General features: G+C 33.5%; 5 protein-coding genes across 7 annotated transcripts; 2 read left to right on the forward strand and 3 right to left on the reverse strand.

Annotated features, from left to right (window-relative positions):
* Positions 1-2,341: 2,341 nt before the first annotated feature.
* Positions 2,342-4,260, forward strand: LOC123206867 (tetraspanin-2-like). The gene is made up of 2 exons (XM_044624138.1): positions 2,342-2,913; positions 3,934-4,260. Exons 1-2 carry the CDS (start codon positions 2,416-2,418, stop codon positions 4,243-4,245), a joined length of 810 nt encoding a protein of 269 aa, XP_044480073.1. The 5' UTR covers positions 2,342-2,415; the 3' UTR covers positions 4,246-4,260.
* A 6,447-nt stretch (positions 4,261-10,707) lies between these two features.
* On the forward strand, positions 10,708-11,821 carry LOC123206876 (cytidine deaminase 1-like). Its single transcript, XM_044624146.1, has one exon. It carries the CDS (start codon positions 10,773-10,775, stop codon positions 11,709-11,711), a length of 939 nt encoding a protein of 312 aa, XP_044480081.1. The 5' UTR covers positions 10,708-10,772; the 3' UTR covers positions 11,712-11,821.
* An 818-nt stretch (positions 11,822-12,639) lies between these two features.
* On the reverse strand, positions 12,640-16,483 carry LOC123206877 (thioredoxin-like 2, chloroplastic). Its single transcript, XM_044624148.1, has 4 exons — positions 16,111-16,483; positions 14,209-14,388; positions 13,586-13,750; positions 12,640-12,987 (listed from the first exon to the last, which is right to left on the reverse strand). The coding sequence occupies exons 1-4, from the start codon at positions 16,309-16,311 to the stop codon at positions 12,862-12,864; spliced, it is 672 nt and encodes a 223-aa protein (XP_044480083.1). The 5' UTR covers positions 16,312-16,483; the 3' UTR covers positions 12,640-12,861.
* A 2,409-nt stretch (positions 16,484-18,892) lies between these two features.
* On the reverse strand, positions 18,893-20,946 carry LOC123206892 (ectonucleotide pyrophosphatase/phosphodiesterase family member 1-like). Its single transcript, XM_044624168.1, has one exon. It carries the CDS (start codon positions 20,726-20,728, stop codon positions 19,247-19,249), a length of 1,482 nt encoding a protein of 493 aa, XP_044480103.1. The 5' UTR covers positions 20,729-20,946; the 3' UTR covers positions 18,893-19,246.
* A 2,374-nt stretch (positions 20,947-23,320) lies between these two features.
* On the reverse strand, positions 23,321-26,886 carry LOC123206854. Of its 3 annotated transcripts, none has more exons than XM_044624115.1 (8): positions 26,750-26,886; positions 26,174-26,308; positions 25,903-26,063; positions 25,475-25,792; positions 24,756-25,376; positions 24,295-24,417; positions 24,105-24,172; positions 23,321-23,586 (listed from the first exon to the last, which is right to left on the reverse strand). In XM_044624115.1, the coding sequence occupies exons 2-8, from the start codon at positions 26,247-26,249 to the stop codon at positions 23,583-23,585; spliced, it is 1,371 nt and encodes a 456-aa protein (XP_044480050.1). In that variant the 5' UTR covers positions 26,250-26,308; positions 26,750-26,886; the 3' UTR covers positions 23,321-23,582. The 3 variants fall into 3 exon arrangements, with proteins under 3 accessions (XP_044480050.1, XP_044480051.1, XP_044480049.1); XM_044624116.1 differs by having other exon boundaries at positions 26,174-26,327; positions 26,750-26,883; XM_044624114.1 differs by having other exon boundaries at positions 26,174-26,297; positions 26,750-26,880.

Raw genomic sequence — 26,886 nt, forward strand, 5'->3', positions numbered from 1 at the left:
AGATTTTTTAATATTTTTAATTAAATAACATTTTTACATTTAACCTAAATAGTGAATTTTAACAAAATGGTAGGACTTTGGGCTTTTTAAACTTCATATAGTGAAACTGTCATTTCAGCAGACCTTGGGTGAGAATTAGTCTTTTGCCCATATCATTATGCATAATGGGAGGAAATTGAAATTTCACCAAGTGTCAAGGGGTTGTTGAGATTTTACTATGCATAAAAAATTCACTATGTGCATTGCCTATTGGGGGTTTATCGTAATATAATTAAATGCATATTATGAAATTTGTATTATGCATACTAGGCTAATTGAAATATTTACTAAAAGTAGTAACAGGTAATTGAAAATTTGAGTATGTATTGGGGTTATCAAACTTTTGACTATGCTTAATTTAGGTAATTAATTTTTTTTTTTGGGAAAAGGACTATTTCTCACCCAAATTTTAGCCCAATCTCAAAATCACACCTACGAGAGATTAAAAACCCAAACTCCCACCCATGAGCAAACTACCGTCTAAATTTTTAGTTAGAGACAAGGGTAAAATCGTTATTTTATCTATAAAAATTAAAACTTCAAAATATTTGTCATTTTCCCCCTCCAAGTTTTAAGAACTAACACTTCAACCTATTCTTAAAGTTTGAAAAGTTTAGATTTCACCCCTAGAGTTTGCTTCCTTCTCCAGCCACCACCGACGGTTGACTCTTTCTACCGATCTCTCTTCTTCGGCTATAAAGGATGATGAAGGACGAACCTTCGTTGTTTAGATTTGGACGATGAAGTATCATCCAGATTTAAAAGAACAAACGAAGGACGACGCTTCATCTTCCTTCGTCGTCGCATCTAGATGACATGAAGAGCGACGAAAAACGATGAAGTGTCGTCTTTTGTCATCTAGGTTGTGCGACAAAGAAATATCTCTTCGTCGTACTACCATTGTAGCACCAAGAGAAGGAGGTGAAACTACTGTTTTTGAAAGTTATGAGGGGTGGCTGAGCTTTGATAAATATGGAAACCCTAGGTTTGAGGGTGAAAATATTACTTTTCAAAATTTAAAAACTTTAAGTAAACGTAAAATGTTAATTTCTAAAACCTAGAGAGATGAGAAGTAATAAACTTTATAACTTTTAATATAAATAATAAAATAACTATTTTACCCCTCCTTTTAACTAAAAAAATTAACAAAAGTTTGATCATAGGTGAGAGTTTGAGTTTTTCATCTTCCGTGATTGTGGGTTTGAAATTAGGCTAAAATTTGGGTGGAAAATAGTCTTTTTCCCTTTTTTTTAACTAACCTTAGTGTTATGCAACACCTATTTACCCTTATATGTGCTCAAAATTTTTAATATATATATATATTTTTGATAATCGGGGGCTCTATTTATATTTATTAGATAAATAAACTCAAGACATAATAATCAAACCTATGATTACTATATTAAATAAGTCAAAGTTTTATAAATGTGACAGAAACTTGAATTCATATTTTCACTTTAAAAGTTCTAATACTCCTCTATTTTTGTTAACCTTGAGGTCAAAATTTTTAATATTTCACACAACATTTTTTGTCTTTTTTAATACATGTTTGATTTTTTGTTTTATCGGGTATTAGCCAAAGTTTCTATTTTCTTCTTCTATAATGTAGCATTGGGTTAGGAAAAGAAAAACTAGGATTGGACAGACTTAATTAATTCAATGATTGAATAATTATTAATTTCTCGCCACTTTCAAAGGTCAGATGCCAAGACCAGGATGCAATGACCCAGATTCACATGAGGGTTAATGCCCATAAGAAAATGTTTCCTCCTAGAGACATGTTTTAGGGCTCAGAGGAGTCAAGATTTAACATATACTTCTCATTCATTACTATCACTTGAGAATAGTTGAGGAAACCCTAATTTTACTTTTGTGTTGTTGAGGGTTGAACATTTTTGGAAACATTCATACCGTGATTGAATGTTACATGTGTTACTATAGTGACCTTAAAGTACTTGAACCATTTTACTGTTTCAATTGGTTTGAAAAATAAATCAAACTTTTTTTGTAAATTCGATTTAAATTTGAATTAAACTTTAAACTGAACATAATAGAATCAAGATAAATTACACCAAATTGATTTAAAGTGAACCGTATAAAATACGAGTTGGAAACATTAAAGAATCTTAAACAATGATAATATCAATAAAAAAAATATTTTTTTAAATATATAAATAATATATTATTATTTAATTAAATATTTTTAAATTAATAATAAAATAATATTTAATCATTATTATTATTTTAGGGTTACTGTAATATACATGTGGATTATTAATATGTGTGTTCACGCCCAGATTCCAGTGCCCTCACCCGTCACTTCAACCATATAATTCACCATTTTCGCACACAAACCAACTGAAAACAGCCACCGCCATGGGAGTAGCCAACAACATAACAGCAATTCTAAACTTCATAGCCTTTTTAAGCTCCATCCCCATCATAGCTTCCGGCATCTGGTTAGCCTCCAAGCCCGACAACGAGTGCATCGATCTTTTCCGCTGGCCAGTGGTCATCCTCGGATTCCTCATCCTCCTCGTCTCTCTCTGTGGCTTCGTCGGAGCCTACTGGTACAAGGAGACTCTTTTGGCCTTCTATCTCTGCTGCATGGCCATCCTCATAGGCCTCCTCCTCATTCTCCTGGTTTTTGCGTTCATTGTAACGAGACCTGATGGCAGCTACGCCGTCCCCGGCAGAGGCTACAGGGACTACAGGCTTGATGGGTTCTCCCCATGGCTGAGGGATCACGTTGTCGACTCCAAAGATTGGAACAAAATTCGAGCTTGTCTCAGTGAAACTGATATCTGTTCTAAACTTAACCAAGAATATGTCACCTCCGATCAGTTCTTCAGGGCCAATATCTCTCCTCTTCAGGTTTTTTCACCTTCTCTCTGTTGCTCCTCTCCTTTTTGTATTACTTTATGCATGATTCCAACAACCCAAAATCACTTTCCCTTTACTCAGTTTTAGAATTTCAGCCATGATGTAGCATTAATTTTTAGAACACTTAGTTATTCTTCATGATGATACTAGAAAACTCAGAATTTGTTCTCACTAAAAAGCATAATCTTGATGTAATGTGGCGCATCATCACTGGTTGACATCACGACTTGGGAGGTAAACGAACATGATTCCTTCTCTTCGTGATTAGCAGGACCCACTTCTTCATGTTTAAAAATTGTATTAGCAATGCGACTTGTATATACAAGCTTATATATGTTGACTATATAAAATAAATATATAAATAATATATTATAATATAATTAAATTTTATTTTTGATTTAAAATCATTTAATTACATAATAATATATTATTTATGTATCTATTTTATATATTTAAAAAATATATATATAATTCTATAAAAACTATATTAAAATTTACTATTTTACGGGTATTTTTATTTTTTAAACCTTATATGTTATGGTACATGTAACTAATTTAGGTAGAGTATCTTTTTCTTGTTTTTAAAATATGGTCTGGACTGGAGAGTATTTGAATCCCATCCTTCGCACCCTTTTCTGGGCTTTGAGTAAAAATCTTCCTTGATGATAGCTTTAACTCACTTTGATTCAACAAGAAATCACATCATCAGATACTGTCAATGGCTGTGGGGTATATGCATTATCTGAGATGATGGAAATTTGTACACATCTATCATGAGGCCAAGAAAGTTTGTGCCAATACAGTGAGTGACTACCCACTCAATTGTTATCAGAAAATTATAGAATTCAGGCCGGTTAAAGTGATCAACTAGTCAACAATTAAGGTCATTGCTTTGTCTTTATTGCAAAAGATAAAATCTCTAGTTATGGTTGCCAGCTTTGGCATGCATATCAAGACACAGTTTGGTGGAGTGCTTTTAATATTATTTCCCCTTTTTCTGGTGTGATACAGTCAGGATGTTGTAAGCCTCCAACAGTTTGTGGTTTCAGCTATGTGAACCCAACACTGTGGCTGAACCCAGTTAATCCAATGGCTGATACAGACTGCTATCTGTGGAACAATGACCAAGCCCAGCTCTGCTACAATTGCAATTCCTGCAAAGCTGGTCTGTTGGGCAACCTGAGACAAGAATGGAGGAAAGCCAACATAATTCTGATTGTGGCAGTTGTAGTGCTGATATGGGTCTATCTGATTGCCTGCAGTGCCTTCAGAAATGCCCAAACTGAAGACCTCTTCCGCAAATACAAACAGGGCCGTGGTTAACCTTTTTTTATTTTATATATAAATAAGTCACACGTGATATGTTATCTTATAATTAAATATTATTTTTATAATTATTTAACTACATGATGACTTATATATTTATTTATATATTAAAAAATGAGTATGTATAATTTGATTGTAAATCACTTCTCCAATCACATCTCACTTGTCAATTTGAAGGTTTTGTGAGTTTTTTGTTTAAAATACACATTTTTGAGTATATAATTAAATATACAGATAATATATCATTATACAATTAAATATTATTTTATTTTTAATTTAAAATAATTTAATCACATAATAATATGTTTCTTATAAACTTAATTATGTATATATAAATTTATTGTTTTTGCTGCTTATCCTCCGGAGAAAAAGGTTTTGTCAGTAGTGTATGTATATTTATATTCCTTTATTCTGCTCTATCTAAATGGATGGACAGACTTTTAGAATTGAAATTTGAGATTGTTAAAGTGAGCAGAGAATCTTATCAACTTGAAATTCTTCCATGGGAGATTAGTGGTCACTGGTCATTGCAGATTGGCAATTTGTTGCAAAGAATATGTAGCCGCTTGTGCTTGCTTGCACGCACAAGGGGGAAGGAAAGGGACGTTTAGGATCTGGGAAATGAGTATTTAATTGAAAAGGCACCGCCCTCACCGACCGAATGAGAAGGGTCAAGCACTCAAGCGTTTCTCAATAAAAATACAAGAACTGCACTGTTATGGTGGTGTCCATCCTATGAATATTTAATTAAATATTTAAAATATTTAATATTTTTAATAAAATATGATTTGTACTTAATTTTAAATATTTAATTAAATGTATATATAAATTAAATAATTAAATAAAAATTAGATTCAAACTATAAGATAAACCCAAACTCTGACCGATCCGAAAAATTGGTGTTGGAGCTGGACTTGTCAGAACTATGTCTTTTTCATACTATAAACATAATTAAAGTGAAGAAATATCCACATTAATTGGTCTTGAAGATACTTAAAAAGACTTCGAAATCTCCCATCATAATTAATGCGAGGTAATGCTCACATTAATTGGTCTTGGGAACAAGCCAAAGCACTCTTAAAATCTTCACTTTTTTTAAATTAAAAACGATCAGTACGTGAACGCGCTGCCGGTGCAGAAACAAATTGATGCTGAGCAGCTTGTTTCCGCTTCTCAAAGCGTAGGTTCAAGCTAGACCGGTTGCCCATTGGGTCATCTTTTCTGGAAAGTCCGGCCATTCTCTATCTTTAACCTTCTTATCTCACTTTTTGACTTTTTTGCCCATACCTACCCTTGCGCCATTATTTGTAGATGACCCAACTAACATTGGCAAAATAGTACCATCGTAAATGAAGCCGCGAGCTGAATTGAAGGCCCATTCTTATTGTCTTATTCATCTTCTGCAGTCACCATCGAGCTGGCACACCAAAGCAAAAACCGTCCAATTTTATTTTATTTTTAATTCTTTTAGTTATTATTGTTTTACCCTAAATTATAGGATCATGCCAAGCTTCACATCTCATTCTCAAAGACACTTAGTTAAAGAGAAAACGGATTGATTTGATTTCGCTTAAGCCGAAAATGAAATTAGATAAACTCATAAATTATACAAAACTAGGTTTTATTGGTTTTGATATATTTTTCAGGTTGATAGATTTTTTTTTTTAAAGTTTTTCTTTAATCTTTAAACGTTAACCGTTAATCAATGACTTCAACACGCAAATGTCCTTATGTTTATCTCACAAACATTTCCATACGGTATCTCTAAGTCTAGGTCTAATCTAATTATACTAGCAACTTTCTTCTTAATCATACTCTAATTACTGTCAATCATTCCTTCAGACTTATTATCCTCTACTACCTTATATTACCCTAGTTAAAGTAACAAATCTAAAACCATACTTTCATAACATAAAAGTACTCTTGCATTAAACGATGAATCTTAAACTTAAATATGGGGATATTTTGAGATACCTGTTTCATGCAAACCAAGCCTTAAATTCTGTAAATATAAATATATATATCCGCCTTCGAGTTTATAATGAAATCCATTCAGACACAATACAAGGTGTTGACATGAGTTATTTTCACGACCTTATTTGTCCGCTACATTTCTTTTAGAAGATAAGAATTACTATACAATTTTTGTGTGGAGAAGAAGAACAGAAAACTTCTTCTGAAGGCAAGAATTATCCTTTAATACCTTATATAACCCTAGTTAAAGTAATAAATCTAAAACCATACTTTCATAACATAAAATACTCTTCCATCAAACAATGAATCTCAAACTTAAACATGGTAATATTTTGAGATACCTATTTCATGCAAACCAACCCTTGAATTCCTTTTTTAATTCAAGTTCTTTCCAATCAATAAAACCCTCGTAAGAATTAAGTTCTTCCTTATCAACGAAGTTTCAAGAATTTTCGCTTTGATACCAAATGTTGAAAACACAACACCAAACCCATAAATAATAATGCAAGCCAAAAATTTAAAAAAAAAAAAGATCTCTCAAAAATATACTTAAATTTGGTTTTGCTATCCCCAAGTCAATCAACTCTAAAATTCTAATCAACTAACAAGTCAATCTTTCTAATTGTGGGAGAAAACTCATAAAACTTTTTGCACTATTGGACTATTTATAAAGAGAAACTCTGTAAAGAAAAGAAGTGCAATTTATTCTTTACTCAGTTCCACTTGTCAAATTCCAAACTATGGTATTTTAAGGCTAAATTCCTTGACCCTAATCTTGTCAACATTTCATCTTGATGCTTTGTTTGCAGCCATTTCTGAAACATCTACAATTTTCACCGCATTCAGTTCGTAATCCTTCAAAAGCTTTTTGGCATCAATTCCTTCGACTTTCCCCACAAAAGTCAAGTTGACCAGGCCAACACTAAATTTCATGATTGTCCACCTTTAAGTCTTGTAATCATAAAGAAGAGATTGTTATCCTTAATTTGTCCAATCTTATGAGTGGGAAGTCTTCCTTAATTTCATAGAATCTTGTAGAAAGAAATTTGATTCCTTAATTATTCCTATCCAACAATATAGAAGAATAGGAGGGATAAAAAGAAAGAAAAGAAAGAAAGAAAGAAAAAAGTGGTAATTGAGTGAAACAAAGAAAAAAAAATCTAATTTTTTTTTCTATATTATAATTAAGATTTAAAATTAAAAAGAATCATCCTTTTCCCTTTACAATTAATGATACCAAAAAAATTGGATCAAAAGTGATAAAGTATTATTTTTAAATTTAAAAAAAAGTTATTTTTTAGTCTACCAAATATTAATTATTAATATGTGGGAAGCATTCATACATAGTGCCAACCATATTAAAAAGGAAAGTAGATGATAAAATAATATATGAATACTACTTGGAATTGTAATGGATTCCACATGAGCCAATATAAGTAGTGATCATTTAGGTAAGAACAACTTTCAAGCATCTTATCCTTAAATTTAATTTCTAAAACTTTTACTAGACAATATCTTATCCTCAAAGTTAAAACAGTTCATGCATCCCACTTGGTTGCTCTTCAAGCTCTCTTTGGACTTTGTGGTTAAAATCCCTTCAAACTTAATATTTGAAATTCTTTCAAGTTTTAATAATAGGTATAGATGTGCATCTCTTGATATGAGCAAACAAACAAGTATAAGATGAATAAAAGAAACATACACATAGAAAAATGACAAAACAAAGTTTTTTTGGGTAAATAAAGGTACACATAAACAAAGAGAGCAAAAGCCCCAAAAGAAGACTTAAGAACAACCTAAATTCGACCTATCAATGAGTAGTTAACACAAACAATCTATAACTAGACAAGGGTTATAAAAAACTAATTTATATCATCTTTTTTTGAAGAGTTATCAAAGTTTTTACAATGATAGAGTTCAAGAGAAGAATCAGACCTGACCTATGTCTATTATACTTAACAAAAAGTGAGCATGTAGGCTTGTCTAATTAGTATATGATAGAACAAAGTTGCACTTGATAAAAAATGGATCCAACAAAATAGCACTAAAATTAGTGTAAAGATACGAGAAAATTCAAATTCAATCGCGCATAAAAAAGAAAACTAGTTTAAATATCTAAGAAGAGCAAAACAAATGATGGCACATGCAAAGAATCATAATAGTACACCTTGACGACAAATAATTAAATTTAAATATAATCAAAATAAGTTATCAGAGCTAATTAAATGAATCACCCAATTCAAGTGTTCACATATGGACATATATGTACACACCACAAATTCATTAGAACAAACAAATATTCCAAACTTGTCAAACATATTGACAATTTCTAATGACTTCTAGTCCAAAATCCTAATCTCCACATCACCTAGAGTTCTATTCCATCACACCTTTCTTATAGATAAAGTGTCCCTTATCAAACCATCTAAAATGATCAATCAGAAAAGGTAAATTCATGAGAGTTGAACAAAGAAAGTTTAACCCAACACATCTTCTTTATAATTTATTTCACCTAACCATCCATTCAACCTCTCTCTTGTACACAAACTTAAATATAAGGATAACTTGGTATTAAAAAAAAAAAGAAAAGGATTTGAGATTGTTTTCCAAATAGGAGATTTAACAAAGCTAATTCCTCATCTTCAAGGAATTACTCCTGCATAAACAAAAAGGCCGATACTATAGTATATATTTTTAAGTACATAACTGATGTGTCATCATATAATTATATGTTATTTTATCATTAATAAAGTTAATTCAAAATCTCTCAATCATCTGATGATACATCAATTGTGTAAGACTGAATTTGACTCAATCTGTATAGAATCAAACTTGAACTTATCGAGTTCGATTTAAAAGAGCTTGAGCTCGAATTAAGCTTTTAACTTAATTCGTTATTAAAATAATATTATTTTAATGTATATGGGTTAAAACAATATCGTTTTGTATTAAATTTTTTAAATTCGTGAGCTTGACGAGCGGTATATCCCAAAACTCAAGTTTGAAAATATTAAACTTTTAGGTTCGAACTAAACGCGTTTTAGACTTATTAGAGCCAAACTTGATTTTAAACTCGAATAAGTTTAATTCAAATTTAACCCTATAATCATATATTTAAAAATATATATACAAAATTTTATTGAAACAAAAATTTATCAACAAAGGATTAGGATGTTTGATGTAATAATTTTGGTGATGGATGGACCATTTGAAACCCCATATCTGCAAAGATTGTTAGGTGGGTAAAAAGAAGTGGTCCATGTGCATGATAAAATAATATTAATTGTCTAGTTTTATTGCATATGGAATTAGCGATCAAAGTCTCATTTCCATCTATAATCAATGCACCATTTAATTAGTAAAAGGTCACGTTTTCCATTTTAAAATCACTTGTACAGATCCAGTCGACATTACTTGTTTGGAGAGTTCAGTTTAGACCGGTAACTTGGAAGGATATGATTGGATATTATATTTATACATAATGACTTCTTCGTGATTGTATCAATTATACAGGATAAGATAAATCTCAGATTCAGTAATCATTCTTATAATCACTTAATTAAATAAGTTAAAAATTTAATTTAATATTTTTGAAAAATATGGGGGTTTGTGATTTGTTTCCATTGAGAATACAACCCTTTTAAGTAAATAAATAAAAAGAAATAAGAAATAAGTTGTAAAAAACTTCAAAAATAAAAATTAAAGTCTCTTCCTTAAAAGAAAGAAATGGTTGAATTTCCATTGTCGCTGGCATCATGGTTTTAAAAGTTAGGTCAAATCAATCAATTCGACTTATGTAAAATTAAACTGGATTGTTTAAATAGTTGGATGAAATAGAAACTTAGATGTAACCCAATCAACAAAAAAAAAAAAATGATTTTTTTAAATTAAGTATTAGTATTTTATTTATCAACTTTCAATATTTATGTCATCATATTAAGTTATTAAATTATATGTTTAATTATTAATTATATAAATTTGTTTTAAATAATAATATTTTATTATTTAATTAAATAATTTTAAATTAAAAATAAAATAATATATAACCAAATAATAATATATCATTGTCTATATATAAAATTTAATTTTATTATATATTTAAATAATTAATTAACCTAACTATCGATCAAACTATTTGACAATTTGTTGAACTGAACTTTACTCTTTTATGGGTCTAGTTCAACCCTAGAAACATTATTTGTACACATCGCATCTATACTTTGTTTTAATTTAAATTTAAAAAAAAAGTGTTATATGTATAATTTTTATACATAAATAATATATTATTATATGATTAAAGGTTAAAAATTTAAAAAATATTTAATTTTATAATAATTTATAATAATTTATATTGGTTAAGAAATTGATAAATTCCTAATCACAACATTAAAATATTTAATTAATTATTAAGCTGTCTTTATTCAAACCTCCTATTCTTATGAATCATAATTAATTTTAAATGTTTTTTTCCTATAAATAATTCCAATTTCCATTGCCTTTCTCGGCCTCTACTCTCCCCAGACTCATCTCATCTTCTTCCCCAAATCCAAATGGATCGACCCAGATTCGTGATCGAGGCCGCTGAAGCCAAATCCCTGGCACACAAATCCGGTCTCACAATCCACCAACTCCTCCCTACTTTAGTCAAATCTGCCAAAACTCTCGCCCGCCCGCCCATCTCTAACTACCACGTCGGCGTAGTGGGACTCGGCTCTTCGGGTCGGATTTTCTTCGGGGGTAACCTCGAATTCCCGGGTCTCCCTCTCCATCACTCCGTTCACGCTGAGCAGTTCCTCGTCACCAACCTGATCCTCAATGCGGAGCCCGGTCTCCAATGCTTCGCCGTCTCATCCGCCCCCTGCGGTCACTGCCGCCAATTCTTGCAGGAAATCCGGAACGCTTCCGATATCAAAATCGCCGTGACGTCATCATCCGATGAGAACAAAAAACAACAACAGGAAGATCATGGATGTAATTATTACACGTTGTCGCATTTTCTACCGGACAGGTTCGGCCCAGATGATTTGCTGGAAAAGGATGTTCCTTTGCTCTTGGAAACTCACCAGAACGGCTTGTCTTTTGGGAATGACGACGGCGGCGGTGAGGAGGATGATGGTTCTCACCAGTGTTGTAACGGTGACGTGTCGGGGAGTTTAAAGTTTGCAGCTTTAGAGGCTGCGAACAAGTCTCATGCGCCGTACAGTAAGTGCCCATCTGGGGTAGCGATTAAGGATTCTGAAGGGAAGGTTTATAAGGGGTCTTATACAGAGTCGGCGGCGTATAATCCAAGCTTGGGTCCTGTACAGGCGGCCCTGGTGGCTTACGTGGCGAGTGGAAATGGCGGTGGGTATGAGAGGATTGTGGAGGCGGTGTTAGTGGAGACAGAGGGCGGAGTTGTGAGGCAAGAACAGACAGCTCGATTACTTTTGCAGGTGATTTCGCCCAAGTGTCAGTTTAAGGTTTTTCATTGTAAAAGGGCTTCTTGTTGATGACTCCTTGTGTTTATCATTAAGTTTCATGACGATCATCCACTCGTGTCCAATTGAACCATGAATGGATGATGTATTAATGAATAAAGATCATTGTAGTTCTTCTTCTACTGTTGCTGTAAATCACATTGAAATTGGTCTGTCATTAGCTTGATGCTGTAAAAAAGGTGTGGCTGTTATTTTCCGAAAGGTATTCATTAAGTCAATTACTTAGCTTTTGATTTTATCCTCCCAAAGTGCTTTGGTAAAACTTAAAGAGTGGCGGGGCATTACAGGCGAAAAGACTTAAAAAGTGTTCAAATGTTGATTTATGGTTTTACCTATTCGGTATGAATAGATCGATTCTAAGGGGTGGTCTTGTTCTAATGTGTTTCAGTGGGTTCCTCCTCAAACCCAAAAAAAAAAAAGAAATTGCAAACTCTCTCTGAATCGTGAGTCATTCCTAATTAAAGACTTGATAGATAGTTAGATGCAGCTTGATGCTACTTGTGTTGTAGTAGCATCTATGCTCTGTTTTGCATAGCGCTATGAGATAAAACAGTATAAATTCTCAGACCTGAAAGCTTTTCAGATATAAAAGATGCTGGTTATATTAAGGGACAATAGAAAGAATAGAAGTAAACCAGTTGGCCACTTTCAGTGTCGATGCCACTTTTTGTCATCACCAGCAACTATATAATTTTGTGTCTGGCAGAAAGTAGAATATGAAAATAACAATTTAAGTAATTTTATATAAATTTTTTTAACGTGGTTTGTTCAAGTGTCTTGAGAAGGACGGAGTTTGTCCTAAAGATCTCTTAGTAAGGGTTTTTGTGTACCTTTGAGAGATTCCTTGCATATGTTCCCCTTTCCGATGCATGTAAGAGACAAGCTACAGAGTTGAAAATTTTGGTCCAGCTAACCTAACAAAAAATTTACTTGAAAGAAATTCAGAACATTAAATTTCATATATTTATATATATCACAACTAGAACAGCAATGACAAAGAATGAAGCCAACTGTAATTTTCAGCACTTCCTTTACTAAGGAAAATGCCAATATACAGAATACCAGGGATACCTCACAACAGATATCCTTCAGTAAGCAAAACATAGTAACACTAAGACATTTATATATATGAATACTTAATTCCTAAACCACTTGGTTAATTTCATCCAGCTGGTTTGTCTACTGGAGAGGAAATAGCTTCAAGACTCAGATCTCCGACTCCTTTGGGCGGACCTATACTGCATCGAGCCGTGTTATGCTGTTGGATAGCATCTTTTATCTTTTGAAACTGCATATAGGTTTGAGAAGAGAAATATAAGACATGAACATAAAATTCAAACAACTTCGATGTTTATAAATGCTGTAGCACAAGAAAACTAAGAAGATTCTACAAATATCATTATCAGTATAGCACAAGAAAATTGATCATCAATTCTACCAGTAAATCACACAAAGTCTAATGACAATGACAAGAGTTGTTGAATCGCATCCTACATGCTATGTACCAACTTTCATACCATTAAAGAAGTATCTTCTTCTTTCCTTCCTTTTCATATTTGCTTTAACTTTTTCACAAGTTATAAACCAATATGAGCTCGTTGCTCACTAATGAGGTCGCAAATAAACGATTTAGATCATTAACTCATTCAAGCAAGCAAGCTACTCTCCAACCTTATCTTGCCCTCTTCCCCACAATTATGGACTCTAATTCTTCTTCAGGGGGCGGGAAGGAGAGATTTTTAATGCAGCTCTTTCTTCATTCAAAATTGATATTCACACTTTCTAGCAATTGAATACTGAATTAACTTATCTAGGTTTAATACCAAACAGTGAAAAAGGAAGCTTGTACTTATATAAGAAATGAATGGAGATGATTAATTATTGACCTTAGCAAGTGAACATGAAAATGATTCCAGCTGTCCATCGGCTCCTCGATAAAAGTGAAAATAAGGAAGAACCTTCACATTCAAACTTTTACACATGGGCTTGTTCTCATCAAAGTTCACTTTCAGGAATAAGATTTCAGGGTGTTCCTCAGCTGTCCTGCAGAGCTGATAGTTTTTCACAAGAGAAAATCATCACAACTATTGCATAGTGGTAAAAATGATAATGTCCCTATATAAATTATTTAAGTTCACAAATTCTTATCTGGAAAGCACAACATGTATTTTTTTCAAGGATTCATTTAGTTGGCATCTTTTAAGCACATCATATGATTAACCTTTGGAAATTTAACAATTTTTTTCTCATTAAAATCATCTGCAGCAACATTCTTGTCTACAAGAAAACTATAGAAGTCCATTACATAATGGATAGCATCGTAATACATGCTATAACTACATATATACAGACATCACAATTATGTTAACAATTATTGAAAGCAGTAATCTTAACCAAAGTGCTCCAAGACAATAATTTTGTTAATGCTGGCAGTGTATATGGTTCTAAAAATTGTTATTACAAGTGCTACAACTAGACCAGATGGTCAAGTAACAAAGCGGGTGTCTACCTTTGGATATAATGCTCGGCAAGAAGCACACCAGCTTCCATAAAATTCAACAATGACTAATTTATCTCCAGCTTGACTTAATGCCCCCAAAAACTCTTGTGTAGAATGAATGTCAATCATATTTGGAGCATTCTTTTCCCACCATTTTGGCTGGTCAGTTTGCGTAACAGTTGCATTGACCTAAAGGGAAGCATCCAAACTTAGGAAAGAACAATGATATAAAGAAAAAAAATTAAAAAAAACAAGCATAGTCCACCAATACAGAATAAAAACGACAAAATTACTTTACAGGGTACAAAGAGATTGGAGCAGACCACATTTGAATAAAACTTAACTTTTTTGATAAGAAACTATAGATTTTATATTAAAAGTTAACCAGTCAGCCAACATAAGAACAAAAACCCTCAAGAAAGGTGAACACCTTATACAGAGACATCTTGGCATTAGTAAACTGACAAGCCAAAGTTTTAATTGTTATCAACAGTGAATAACCATAAGATGAATATGCTTACCAAAAAAAATATATATGTATGATGAATATGGTGAGGCCTTCAAATATTATTAAAAGGCGAAACAAATTTCCATAATAGGAGATATGTCCTTAAAATAACTCTATCGAGTAAGCTTGATTGATACATTGTAGAAGCTAAGAGATTTCAATACCAAAATACATACATAGTTGATGCACGACATTTTGGAGAATGCAATATCCTCTAATTCTTAAATCACAAAACTTCAGTGACATATAAAATTATTAGATGTTTCAGGCTTTGAGCTATTACTATTATCAAGAAATTTTGTTCTACATAAGTGAAACTTTTGGCCATATAAAAGCAAGATGCAATACACTTCTTCATCTAATTGGCACTAAACACTAAGAGATAAAAATCCAAAAACACGAATGCATTTCAGAAACAAATAACAAAATTTAAAAAAAAAAAAAAAAAGGTTAATGCATCAGAAAGTTAGACATACTGAAGTGCATGTATCTATTCTTTATAGAAAAACTAAAAATGAAAATTATGGTGATCTGCAGAATGGTTAAAAAAATCCATCCAAGTGACTCCAAATAACCCACCTTCAGCAAAATTCTAGTTCTAATAATATGCAAAGGGCATCTATATGAAATTGATAAAGCGAAGAAAATAGATGAAGAACAACTTAACAGAGTTGTCATGAACTGTGCGGGGAAAAATGTTTCAGGTTTCATGCCTTACCCAACTTTAGGACCGTTTTACATGACTCCTAAGGGTTTTGTCAAGGAACCATTCATTGAACACACATCAAAGGCAACCTAATACAGATAACAGGAGACTATTTGTAAACTAAATTCATCTTACAGAATGACAAATCAGTCTCAACCCAATGAAGGGGGGAAGCTCTAAAAGAACAAGCCATTGATATTATCACAACCTAGAGATTTGACAGGAAGAACTATACAATTCAAGTTGTTAACATTATTGACAACTGCCAAATAATACATATGGGCCAAAACAAGCATAAATGAAAGCCAGAACTCACTCAATTATCATTAAATTAATATAAAGCTTCCAGAAACTCCTGATGCCATAAGAAATAGTTAATGTTTCAGACATTCAAATTATCATCTAAATTCACTAAAATTTCAGCTTGATAAGTATATAAAACTCCTTAATTATACACAGCCAATAGTCTCCACAAAAGAGTTCTCCTAATTCAATCGTAGCTCACCAAAAAAACAATATTTTTGAACAAAACAATTGATAAAAATTAAAAATCAAACAGCACTCATACTGAAATACAATATTACAAAAAAAAAAAATCCAACAAATGGGTGCTGAAAGTTTCACGGAGATAATGAATCACAGAAAGAAAAGGAAAGGCAGTAAGCAAGAACTAGAATAGAACGGCAAGTTGTAAGACCTTCAAAGAGAGAAAGTGCTTCTTGGGTGTGAAAGAAAGGCGAGAAAAACCAGCAGCAGAAGAATAAACAAGAGGAAAAAATTTATTGCCTAGAATCTGATTAGGTGGGAGAGCATTCAACGTGGAGGTGAACGAACAGAGCACCAAAGAAGACGAAAAGCGAAGCGAATGAAAAGAAGATACCCGAATAAAATCTGCCATTAACAGATTAATTGATGATTAAAAAAAATAACAGAGGCTTCGAATTGTATAAAAGAACAAAAATCTATCAAAGAGGAAGAAAGAAAGAAAGAAGGAAATTGATTCAAACTACGTAAGGTCATAAAAGCATGAAAAGTTTTGAGTTGTAAATTGAGTTTCAACTTGCTAATTCTGAGTTTGAGAATTGAGAAAGTTTTTGTTAAAAAAGAAAATATTATTATTATAATTTTATTAGAGTCTACGCAGAAAATCACAAGTGTCCACCCGCGCTCGTATCCCAGATTAAATTAGAAATAAACTTAATAACAAATTATGATAAAAGATAATCTATTTTAAAATAAAATATGAATTATTCCACTAATTTAATTTTTAATAAAACACCTCAAGGTAATGTCTATCATAATTATCAGTATCTTATAATATATATCTTATAATATGATATGATACAGATAAAAAATAATACATATTATAAGATATATCAAATTAATATAATATAATAAATATATTATACGATACGATACATATTATTAATTCAGATCGATATATATTTTTTTTAAAAGTAACGATATCACATGAATGTAATGATAAATTTTAAAATTTTAAAATTGTTTGTAATATTTTCTAAAATAATAATGTATCAATTTAAATTTTTTATTATTTTTATTATTATTTTAATTTTAAAAGTTATACCTTTTGATACGATATGATATTTAATATAAGATACGAAAAATTATATTTTAAATCGAATTAAATTTTTATATTTTCAAAAGTTATAAATTAAAACTAAACTAATTTAAAAATTACTCAATTTTGAACTGAATAAAAAATACTAATTAATTGAATTAAATTTTTAATTAATTGATTTTAAATGAAAATTTAGAAAATCTTCACTCTTCGTTATTTTTTAGTTCAATATTTATAAAAATATGTTCAGTAGTTTGTTTTAAAACCGGTTTGACTCGGTTAAGTTAATTGTTTTAAAAGAAATAACAAACCGATAACCAAAAAATCAGTTTTGTTATATTTTTGTACTTAAATCTAAACCAATTTTTTAAATAATTTATCTTTTAGTTTGATTTTTAATTTAAAAATTAGTTCAGTTTGATTATTAGAAAATTTTGCACACCTTAACTGAAACGTGGAATACACTTTCCATGTAGATACAGAGTAGTTGTAATAGAATACAAACTAGATATTGTCTTGCTCTTTTCCAATTGAAGATTCACAAGACTACTCAAATCATAAAGAGGCTGAAAGGTATCTCATTGTTCCCATTTCCCAGGATTGAGATGGCTGCAGCCTGCTAATTTCCACCTAACAATTTGCAGAAATCTAAGTTTTTCTTTTCCCAGATTTCACCAAAAAGAGAAGAACAATAATAATAGCCACATCTCCAATCTCACCTGTGAAAACCCCAAAAAAAAAATCTACACCACAAGGGTCGAACAAGGTTTTAATAATAAGTATATTTGCAGAAATCAAGATTTTTATTATTTATAAAACAAGTGGCCTCAATAGAGTTGGCCTTCCACATCAATTTTTTAATAGGTTCTGCCAGCCAACAAAGAAAATTATGGTTGTCATGTGAGTATTCTGTCAAGACTTTCAGGCCCCAAAAATTTCATTTTCAAGGTTGCTTTAGATTCAATTGATAATGAAGGGGACAACCAGAAGGTTGATCCACAAGGTAGATCTGCGACTAATATAACAGTGAAAATATTAACACAAATCCACCACAATATATATAACTATGCAATCAATCTGTACAGTAAAAATAATTCCAAACCTTTGCTTGACATGATGTTTGTCGCCTTGATTTTAGTGCTTGAAGAACAATCCCTATAGAAATCGTGACCGAAAACTAAGTTGAAACCAACTTACTAAGTTAAGATGAAAACAAGCACAAGAAGCACATGCTTCCATCAGAAACTAAGAACAAAATTAATAAATAAGGTGAACTGATGAATTATAAGTTTTACTATAGCATTGCTACCAATACATCATTTAAAAATAGACCTTCCAACTGCAGAGTGGACACTGGACACTCATTTGAAGCAAGAAAGTGAAAGACTAGAATAATCAAGAAAGTGAAAAGACTAGAATAAATCAACCTCAAGGCTCAAGCTCAGCCCTTTCTCTGCTAATACCAACAACATGACCTGACAGAGGCAACCAAGAGAGTACATGAATGAACATCAGTAACTAAAAGTTGCACCAAACTTCAGTTGACTTCGTTATATGGGGCTAAAGCAAATTTTCAGTAGAGCAATAATATGTTAAATACCGTAAACCATGAAATTGATGCCCTTTCTCCCCTTTGTTGTTTTTGCTATCCGATTATATCAAGTAAATGAATCTTCTCATCCATATACATCACGAGAAGAAATGCAAAAGCTAATGTATTGTTGAGAGAACTACGAAATGATACGTTGCTAAATCTATGACCAAAAATAACATACAACAAAATAAAAAACTTTCATGCTACCAAGATGTGTGGGCTACAATCACATATGTCACAACCAGAAATCAAACTGGATCTGCAATTTTCTTCCTGACCTCAGCATGTATCTAACATGTAATAGAAAAGGAAATATGCTAAGTTGAATTTCCACTTATCAAATTACTGTTTTAAGTCAGTATTACAGAAATCATGATATCTGACAATAAAATTACAATTCACAGTTTCACAAGCTTGTCCAGCTCATGACAAGCAACCAGGAGGGAAAGAATTTTAAATGCAAATATGCATGACTCTGTAACCTTGTGGGATCTGTGATTACATATACTTTTACCTTCATCTACAAGGCTCAAAATTCAAACAGATTAATATTTATGTCAATGAACATTTCTCCTAACAGCTTCACAATAGAATCATCCAACTCACTTCAACTCCATCCTGGTGCTGCAGAGTTAACTTTTGACAGACATAAATTTGTTAATCAGAGGGCAACAGTACAGACTCGGGAAATGATGAAGACCCATTATTGGGAGCACCCTGTATCTTGAGAATTGAAGTAACCAAGTTGTATATCTGAACATTCTCAAAAGATGGCACCTTCTTGCCTCTTGTAAACTGAGGACCATGGCCAATGAAGATGGTCCTCATGGAGAAAATTGCATTGTCGTACCCATGTGCTCCTCCACATTCTTTTCTATTTTTGTTCTTCTGCTCCACCTTGAATCCCTCTTCAATCAACCCTATTATTGGTGGAATCCTATCACTCGCAGCATAATGCAGCCGGCTAGGCAGGTCCTCCTTAAGATAAACCCTCAAATTCTTCCCATTATCAACTTTCCCCGACATTAAACCTTCATTCATCTTTGCAACAATGTCAGATGGATTATAACCAGCAGGTGGACGAATTGCAAGCAATGGACTATAAGATTGAACCCACCCCCCTGGAATTTCAACCCAAGAAGCCAAATCATCTAAGAATATCAACTTCTTATCACATGTGCCAACCATTCCATGATCACCGACCATAATAATATTAACATCCTCAAAAACACCTTTCTTCTCTAAGCCATCAATCAACCTCCCAATCATCCTATCAATCCTAGCAACAGCTTCCGTTATCTCTGGATCATCGGGGCCAACTTGGTGACCCTGATGATCAGGATCCTCAAAATATAAAGTCATGAAGGAAGGCATTTCAGCACTAGGCAAATCAAAATAACTCAAAACAGTATCAACTCTATCCTCAAAAGGCACAGAACCATTATAATACATACAAAAACCTTTTGGACAAGTCCAAGATCCTTTCTTTACCTCAGAGCCAGGCCAAAAAAAAGTAGCAGCCTTTAGCCCATGATTGACCACAGTCTCCCACAGTGGCTCGCCTAACCACCAGTCGGGCTCGTGACTAGCCATATTGAAGGAGGCACCAGTCTCGGGATCCACAAAATGGTTATTAATAATCCCATGAAAAGCTGGATAAAGACCAGTAGCAATAGAGTAATGATTGGGGAAAGTCAAGGAAGGGAATACCGGAATCAAACCCGTCTCAGCTTCAGTTCCATTGTTGATCAAACGGTGGATGTTGGGAGTTGCGGTCTTGAATTGGTACCCAAACCGAAACCCATCTGAGGATATCAACAGAACAACCGGTTTATCCAAAGTTTTGAGAGGACGAGCGCTGGATTTGAGTGAAGAAGAGGATGACGAAGAAGGCGAAGAAGACGAAGGCTTGTAAAAGAAGAGAAAACCGAAGGCTGCAGCTGCGGAGAGAGCAACGCAAGTAACGAGCGTGAGAGCAATAAAAATAATTGTCGTGATTGGTTTCTTAGAAGGATAGGATGATGAGTCTTCGGAAGAGTCGGTACTGAAAGAGAGAAGAGACGTGGAAGGGTTTGATCGATCGTCTTCGTGTGTTGGCACTGGGATCGGCTTCGTTGCAGTCAACGAATCAGGACCCATTTTCTAAAACGGGTGTTCCTTCTAAAGCTCGGAAATTTAACAACTTTAGTTCTGTTGGACGATCTGAGGTGATTGTTAACAGAGGATAGAGTGCGATGAAAGGTGCTTGAGAGGATGAAGAAGGAAGCTTAGTTGGAAGGTTGTTGTCACTTGTGAAAGTTTCGTTGGACTAATTGGAGGCTAGACCACAGAAAGGCAAAATGTCCAACACATTTCAGGGAATATTCAGAACAGATATGTGACTTGTGATGGGAATATGATCCAACGGTCAGAGTTTGTTTCGGTCCAAGACGCCATTACAACTGTAAACCACTTTAATAAGAGGATTAATCATTCTTTGGAATTTTATCACATCCTAACCAATTCTTCGTGCGTTATGCCATTTTGTACATATACTTGCATTTACAATAATATATCATTTTTAAATCCCTAAGTAAGGCTGGAATTGAGCCCAAACAGGTCTGACTCATTTTCGATAAGCCCAAGCTTACGCTCTGGTTCAGACTCATTGAGCTCATTAAACATATGTTCATATTCAGTTCGTTTCATAATTTTAGTGTTTAGGATTGACTCGCACTTAGCTCAGACTCATGTATTCTGGCTTGGGTTTACATTTCAAGCTCGAAAGCTCGACTTCAGGCTCGTATTTGAGGGAATAAGCAGTGTCGTTTATTCCAAGCTAAATTTTTTTTCATTTGAGTGAGTGGCATGTTAGCCAAGTTCGACTGGCACAACCTGTGTTTAGGTTTAGGTCCATGTTCGTTTTTCGCTTAAAATCTAGGCTCACGTTTGTACTCAAGTTTGTTTAAGGTAAGTTTGATTTGGGTTTATTCGAATCCGAATAAATTTACTTCGAATCCAACCCTATCATTAAGACAAGCCACATTTGCTTAAAGGGTTCGATCATTATACTTTACAAAAATCTATTAATAGATGTACATTGTTTGGTTGCATTTTCAAAAGGGTTTGTTATTAAAATTAGCCTCTATACTGAACCTATGAAGACAAAGAGATTATGAGATGTTGTTTAGATGAGGAGTCAACTTGATGATAATGACGGTGCTGAAGAAGACAACAATGACCCATCTCCTTTTGAGCCCTTTTTAACAGCAAGCGAACAACTTGGTTAAAATCATAGCTATTATTGACAAATGAATCAAGGAAAAAAATAAATTAATTAATTTGATTCCACCTTGTTCTTCCTCTAAGCCGTTTTAGGGTTCTTGAGGCTGCGAACCATTTTTTATTTTATATTACTTTATTTTCCTTCATTTTTTTTTTTAATTTGTGGATTTTTGGATTCTGGGTTTAGCGGTGGAGCTAGCTAGGGTTTTAATCCTCTTTTTCTGGGTTTTATTTTGTTTATATGAAATTCCTTTTTTTCTGATTCTGAAATTACTATTTTAATATTCGGAATATTTCCAAGTATACGAGAAAAATAAAAAAAATACATTTTCCCACCCTAGTTGTGGAGCAAGCATTTTCCATCCACTAAATTGAAAAAATAACAGTTTCATACCCAATTGGTGATGATGCTAAAATTTTTTTTATAATAGACGGGTAGAAATGTCATTTAGATTACACAAACCAATAACATCGCCCGTTATTTGAAAATGCAATTTTGTGATGAGAAAGGATTTGTAAAAGTCATAATTCACTTTGTGCAAGTTATACGTACGTATACAAATTAATATATATATAATATGTTATTAAATATATAATTATTTATATATTTAAAATATATTTACTTGATTTATTTTTGAAAAATGATTAAGCTACCCAAAATTTCAATGTGTGGGTTCCAACTTATTTTCTTCCAATCCAAACAATTTCCATCACCATTACCCGTGCTCTCAGTGGCACACTATCAGCACTCCCAACAAATTTTACAAAGTTATAATCAAATAGAAAACCCATATTTATGTACACAAAACCCAACAGCAAAACAGATCCAACCAAGATACAACTCTCTCAACAACTCAGGGACCCTGCATTTTTTTTAATCGCCAAAACAAATCCAATAAAAAAGCTAGGTGCAATAGAGAGGTAAGAAAGGGTGGGTGTTGAGAGTGTGGGATAGTGAGTGAGGGGGAGAGTGTGTTTCACAGGATTGAGAGTGTGGGATAGCTTGTCATGGTAAGCGGGTGGCAACATGATGCCAATAGCAATGGTGTTGAGGGGTGTGTAGGTGATGTTGATGGTGGAACCGAGGAATTTCCATGGAAAAGATGTAGGTCTGATCTGGCTGCCACATAAGCTACAGCGGTTGCCAAATCTGTCATTGACAACCCACGGTATCAAAGGCTATTGACAGTAGATTTGGCCACCATTGTAGCCCATGTGGTAACCAAATTAGGTTGCAGTCTTGGTCTCAATGGTTGGTGAAATCTTTCTGTCACAATGAGGGAGAGAGAAAATGAGAAGGAAGAGAAAGAAAATAAGGAAAATAAGGAAAAAGAGAAAAAGTAAAGAGAAAATGAAGGAAAAATAAGAGGTAATCTGGTAATTACAATCCCTGCAAGAACTTTAAAAGGAGGAAGAATGTTAAAGAGAAAAAGGAAAAAGATAAGGAATAAAGAATAACATGAAAAATTATTCAGAATGCAAAACTTGATATATGAACTTGAATTCATGTAAATCAATATGAAGCTGATTACAGATAACTGTATTCAGAAAACTTTACATCCGGATTAATGAGTATTAAAATGAAAAGAATTTTTACACCTATGGTTAGAAGGATTATTTTTCCATTTAACCCATAAGAATTCAAAAATAATTTTAAGGCTTTTGATGACTCCAAATACTTCTACTTGCCAAGCCTTGGACAATAACAGCAGATGGCAAAACCTTTTATTCAGCTGCAAAAAAAATGGGGCAATTCATATATTCAGCATACTTATAATCATAAATAAAGTAATTACTATTTTCAGATTATGTGTAATCGTCATCTCTTTTTCTTTCTTTTATGACAAAAGTATTTGTCCCACGGGCCTCCATTGTGGTATCCATTAATATTTTAGACGAGTTTCATAAGATATTGATGTGGATGTAACACAAATATTGTTAATATTAAAAGAAAATAATGATGATAATAAGAGGTGTCAGTTATGCTGAAGCCTCCCAAAAGCTACCTAAAATACCCAAATAATATTAGTCTCATGTTTCAACTCAATCCAAACAATATTTCCTTTTCCTTCACGGGATATGGAGTAAAAGCCATTTGTTTGTTTTGAAACTTGAGAAAGGGGCACAATCAATTGCAGTAATTTTTTTTCCAGATATTAAACAGTGGGATGTTTCATTACATTAAGATTGAAAGAATAAGCCAGTTTCCCTTGAGATAATAGAATTATGCAGACAAATGAAAGATGCATACCTGGTGTTTCTTTGTCTAGTAAAGATAACAAGTGTTGCAAACCCTATCATAATTGCAACTCTCATTACCTGAAGAGGGAAACAAGAACATCAGTACTTTAGCTATGCCATTTCCTACATGCTAGTTGGTCATCACACAAGAAGAAAGAGAAGCTAATTGATCAACAACCTGGAAGGCAGTGAAAAATCACCTGTCCGACTGGTCCTCTGGAAGGTTCAACATCGTCTGTGGAATTCACAGGCTTCGATTTCTTTGGTTTTGGATCAGTCTTCTCACCTTCATTCACTTTGACACACCCACCATGCATGCTACTCTGAGCAAATTCAGCATACAAGACGAATAAGCATCAGATTGAGAATACAATGGTTACACTTAATGGTACAGGCAGACCTGTAATCTATCAGAGATGGAATCAGTTTAACTATGTTACCATCATAGAGTAAATGCTGAACCTAGTGCAATAATATAATGCAAAATCAGTTTAGTTGTTGAATCGTAGGTTGTGTGGTATGTGGCACCATATGGCTTAAGCAGCTACTCAATCACAGTGTTTATACTTTTTAAGTTTTTATAAGGATCTTATCAATAGCAAGTTGCAATCTGCAACAATGTTATCAAGAATGAAAATTTGTCTCCTTCATGAATTCTTACTTCAGTGTGAAAATTTCTCATTAGATCCATCAAATGTTTGCTGCCAGTTGTAATACATAAGCTTCTCGATTCAACTGGAAATATCCAGGTACCAGGGCATATGGAGGAGTACTGTTTATCTTTCCAGTTCTCCTTTTCTAAAGATTCTGGATAAACTCCTTTCCCGATCTCTTTCAAAGTTGATTTTTCAGCTGAATGTCGCTCATTCATAAACAATTTACCAGATTGCTGTCCTGTGTGCTCATCAAGCATTCTTCCTGAAACTGTAGCTGCTTTACCAGTGGATGCTCTCATCATTTCTCCAGAAGAATCTTTTCTTTCCTTCAATTTAAATTTAACATCTGCTTCACTTAACTCAAGCTGCCTAGTGTCGTGATATGTTTTAGCCTCACTGAAAGCTCTAACAGAAACATGTTCATCACATCTTTTTCTGATATATGTTGAGGCCTGTTGCAACCCTCCTGCCAGAAATGGCCTTTTAAACCTCCCTGAGGATATCGGCTGCGTTAGTTTAACCTTGTCTGTCTTAATTTCATCTAAAAATGAAGTATTCAGAGCTTCACTTTCAATCCCGCTGAACTGAGATCCAAGTGGCTGTGATTTCACATGAGGTCTCATATCCTGCTTCAAAACAAGCTTCATATCATAAATTTTGACAAAGAATTGCTTCACTAGCAATAATATATAGAATTCTCTTCAAGCCAAAAATGTTTCTTTACCTGAGCAAGTCTGCTTTCAAAGGCACTTATCATATTCCTCACGTTGCTTGGAGCTTTCCCCAATGGACTCTGCTTCTGTGGATTAAAAGTATTGTCTTCATACAGTTTAGAGGCAACAATCTTGTTCTTCGAAGCAACAACTGATTCTGAGCTTTTTGACAGATATGAACCTTCTTCTGACCAAATGCCTCTTTCAGGATCATTATCCACAGGTGTCTGAGTCTCAATCTTCTCAGCAAAATCCTTGTGGCTTACTTCAGTTAGACGCTCATCAGACCTTTGAGACAAAGGTGGTTGATGAAGTCCCCTTGCATCTGTCTGTATCATTCTAAAACAGGTGGAATAACCATTAGAATCTCGATGATACTTTGTCTTCACCTTCTTGACGAAGAGAAAATCTTACTCAGAAGTGTTAGGCAATCCTTAACTGGGATAGCTTGCTTTTGAAGAGAAAATGCTTCTTCTTGCCTCTCAGGTCCAGATCTTTTGTTCCTAGTGATGTCTTCAGGAGTAGATACCAAACAAGCTTGTGCTGCTGCTACCTCACTTTGAAGAAGACTTGTTCCAGAATCTTGAGAAAATGAAAGTTCTGTAACTCAGAAAAAGGAAATTTTAGACAATGTTTGTTAGACCAGAAATTTTCTATTTCATCTTTTTCTTTAATCTTATAAAGTTTTTATTGGTTGAGCAAGATCAAACCTGAAACCTCTTGGTTAGGGAACAATGGTGATTCAGCATTAATGCCAACAGAAGCAGCATTTTCTTGACTTCTCATATTGCAACTGGGAAATTCCCCATATTTCTTTCTCAACACCGATTCTCTCTACAAACGAACTGTAAGCATCATTAACAGCTACATGAAAACAGTGAAAAAAATGATAAACTACATTTGATGTAATCATTCAACACATAGGAAGAACAAAGATTATTAATAAACACAACAGATTGTGGGGGGGGGGGGGGGGGGGGGGGGGGGGGGGGGGGGGGGGGGGGGGGGGGGGTGGTGTGGGGGGGGGGGGTGCGCGGCGGTGGTGTGGTTAGCTATAAAAGACTTCTTACAGAAACAATATTCCATAAAACCGGCTTATTAAGTAGACTTTTCAGAAACAAATCGGTGATCATGAATTAAACAAACAGGAGTAAAGAGTTTATGTCAGAGGGTCAGTTAGTATAATGGCAAAGGTTTAGCTCTACATTACTAGATACACTAGCATGTTAGATTTTCTTTGCCATTACAAAATTGAATTCTGTCTCGATATGTAAGAAATGTAATACCATGATGCGGATTTGATGACGCTCTTCTTCACTAAGGACAAATTGCAACTTCAAATGCAGCTGCCCACCTCCATCCATTGGAAAAGTCTGGTCCCAATGACCTTTCTCGACCACCAATCTGGTCTCAACTTCTGCTC

The sequence above is a fragment of the Mangifera indica genome, unplaced genomic scaffold, assembly GCF_011075055.1.
Source record: "Mangifera indica cultivar Alphonso unplaced genomic scaffold, CATAS_Mindica_2.1 Un_0052, whole genome shotgun sequence".
In the NCBI taxonomy this organism is placed as follows: Eukaryota; Viridiplantae; Streptophyta; class Magnoliopsida; order Sapindales; family Anacardiaceae; genus Mangifera; species Mangifera indica.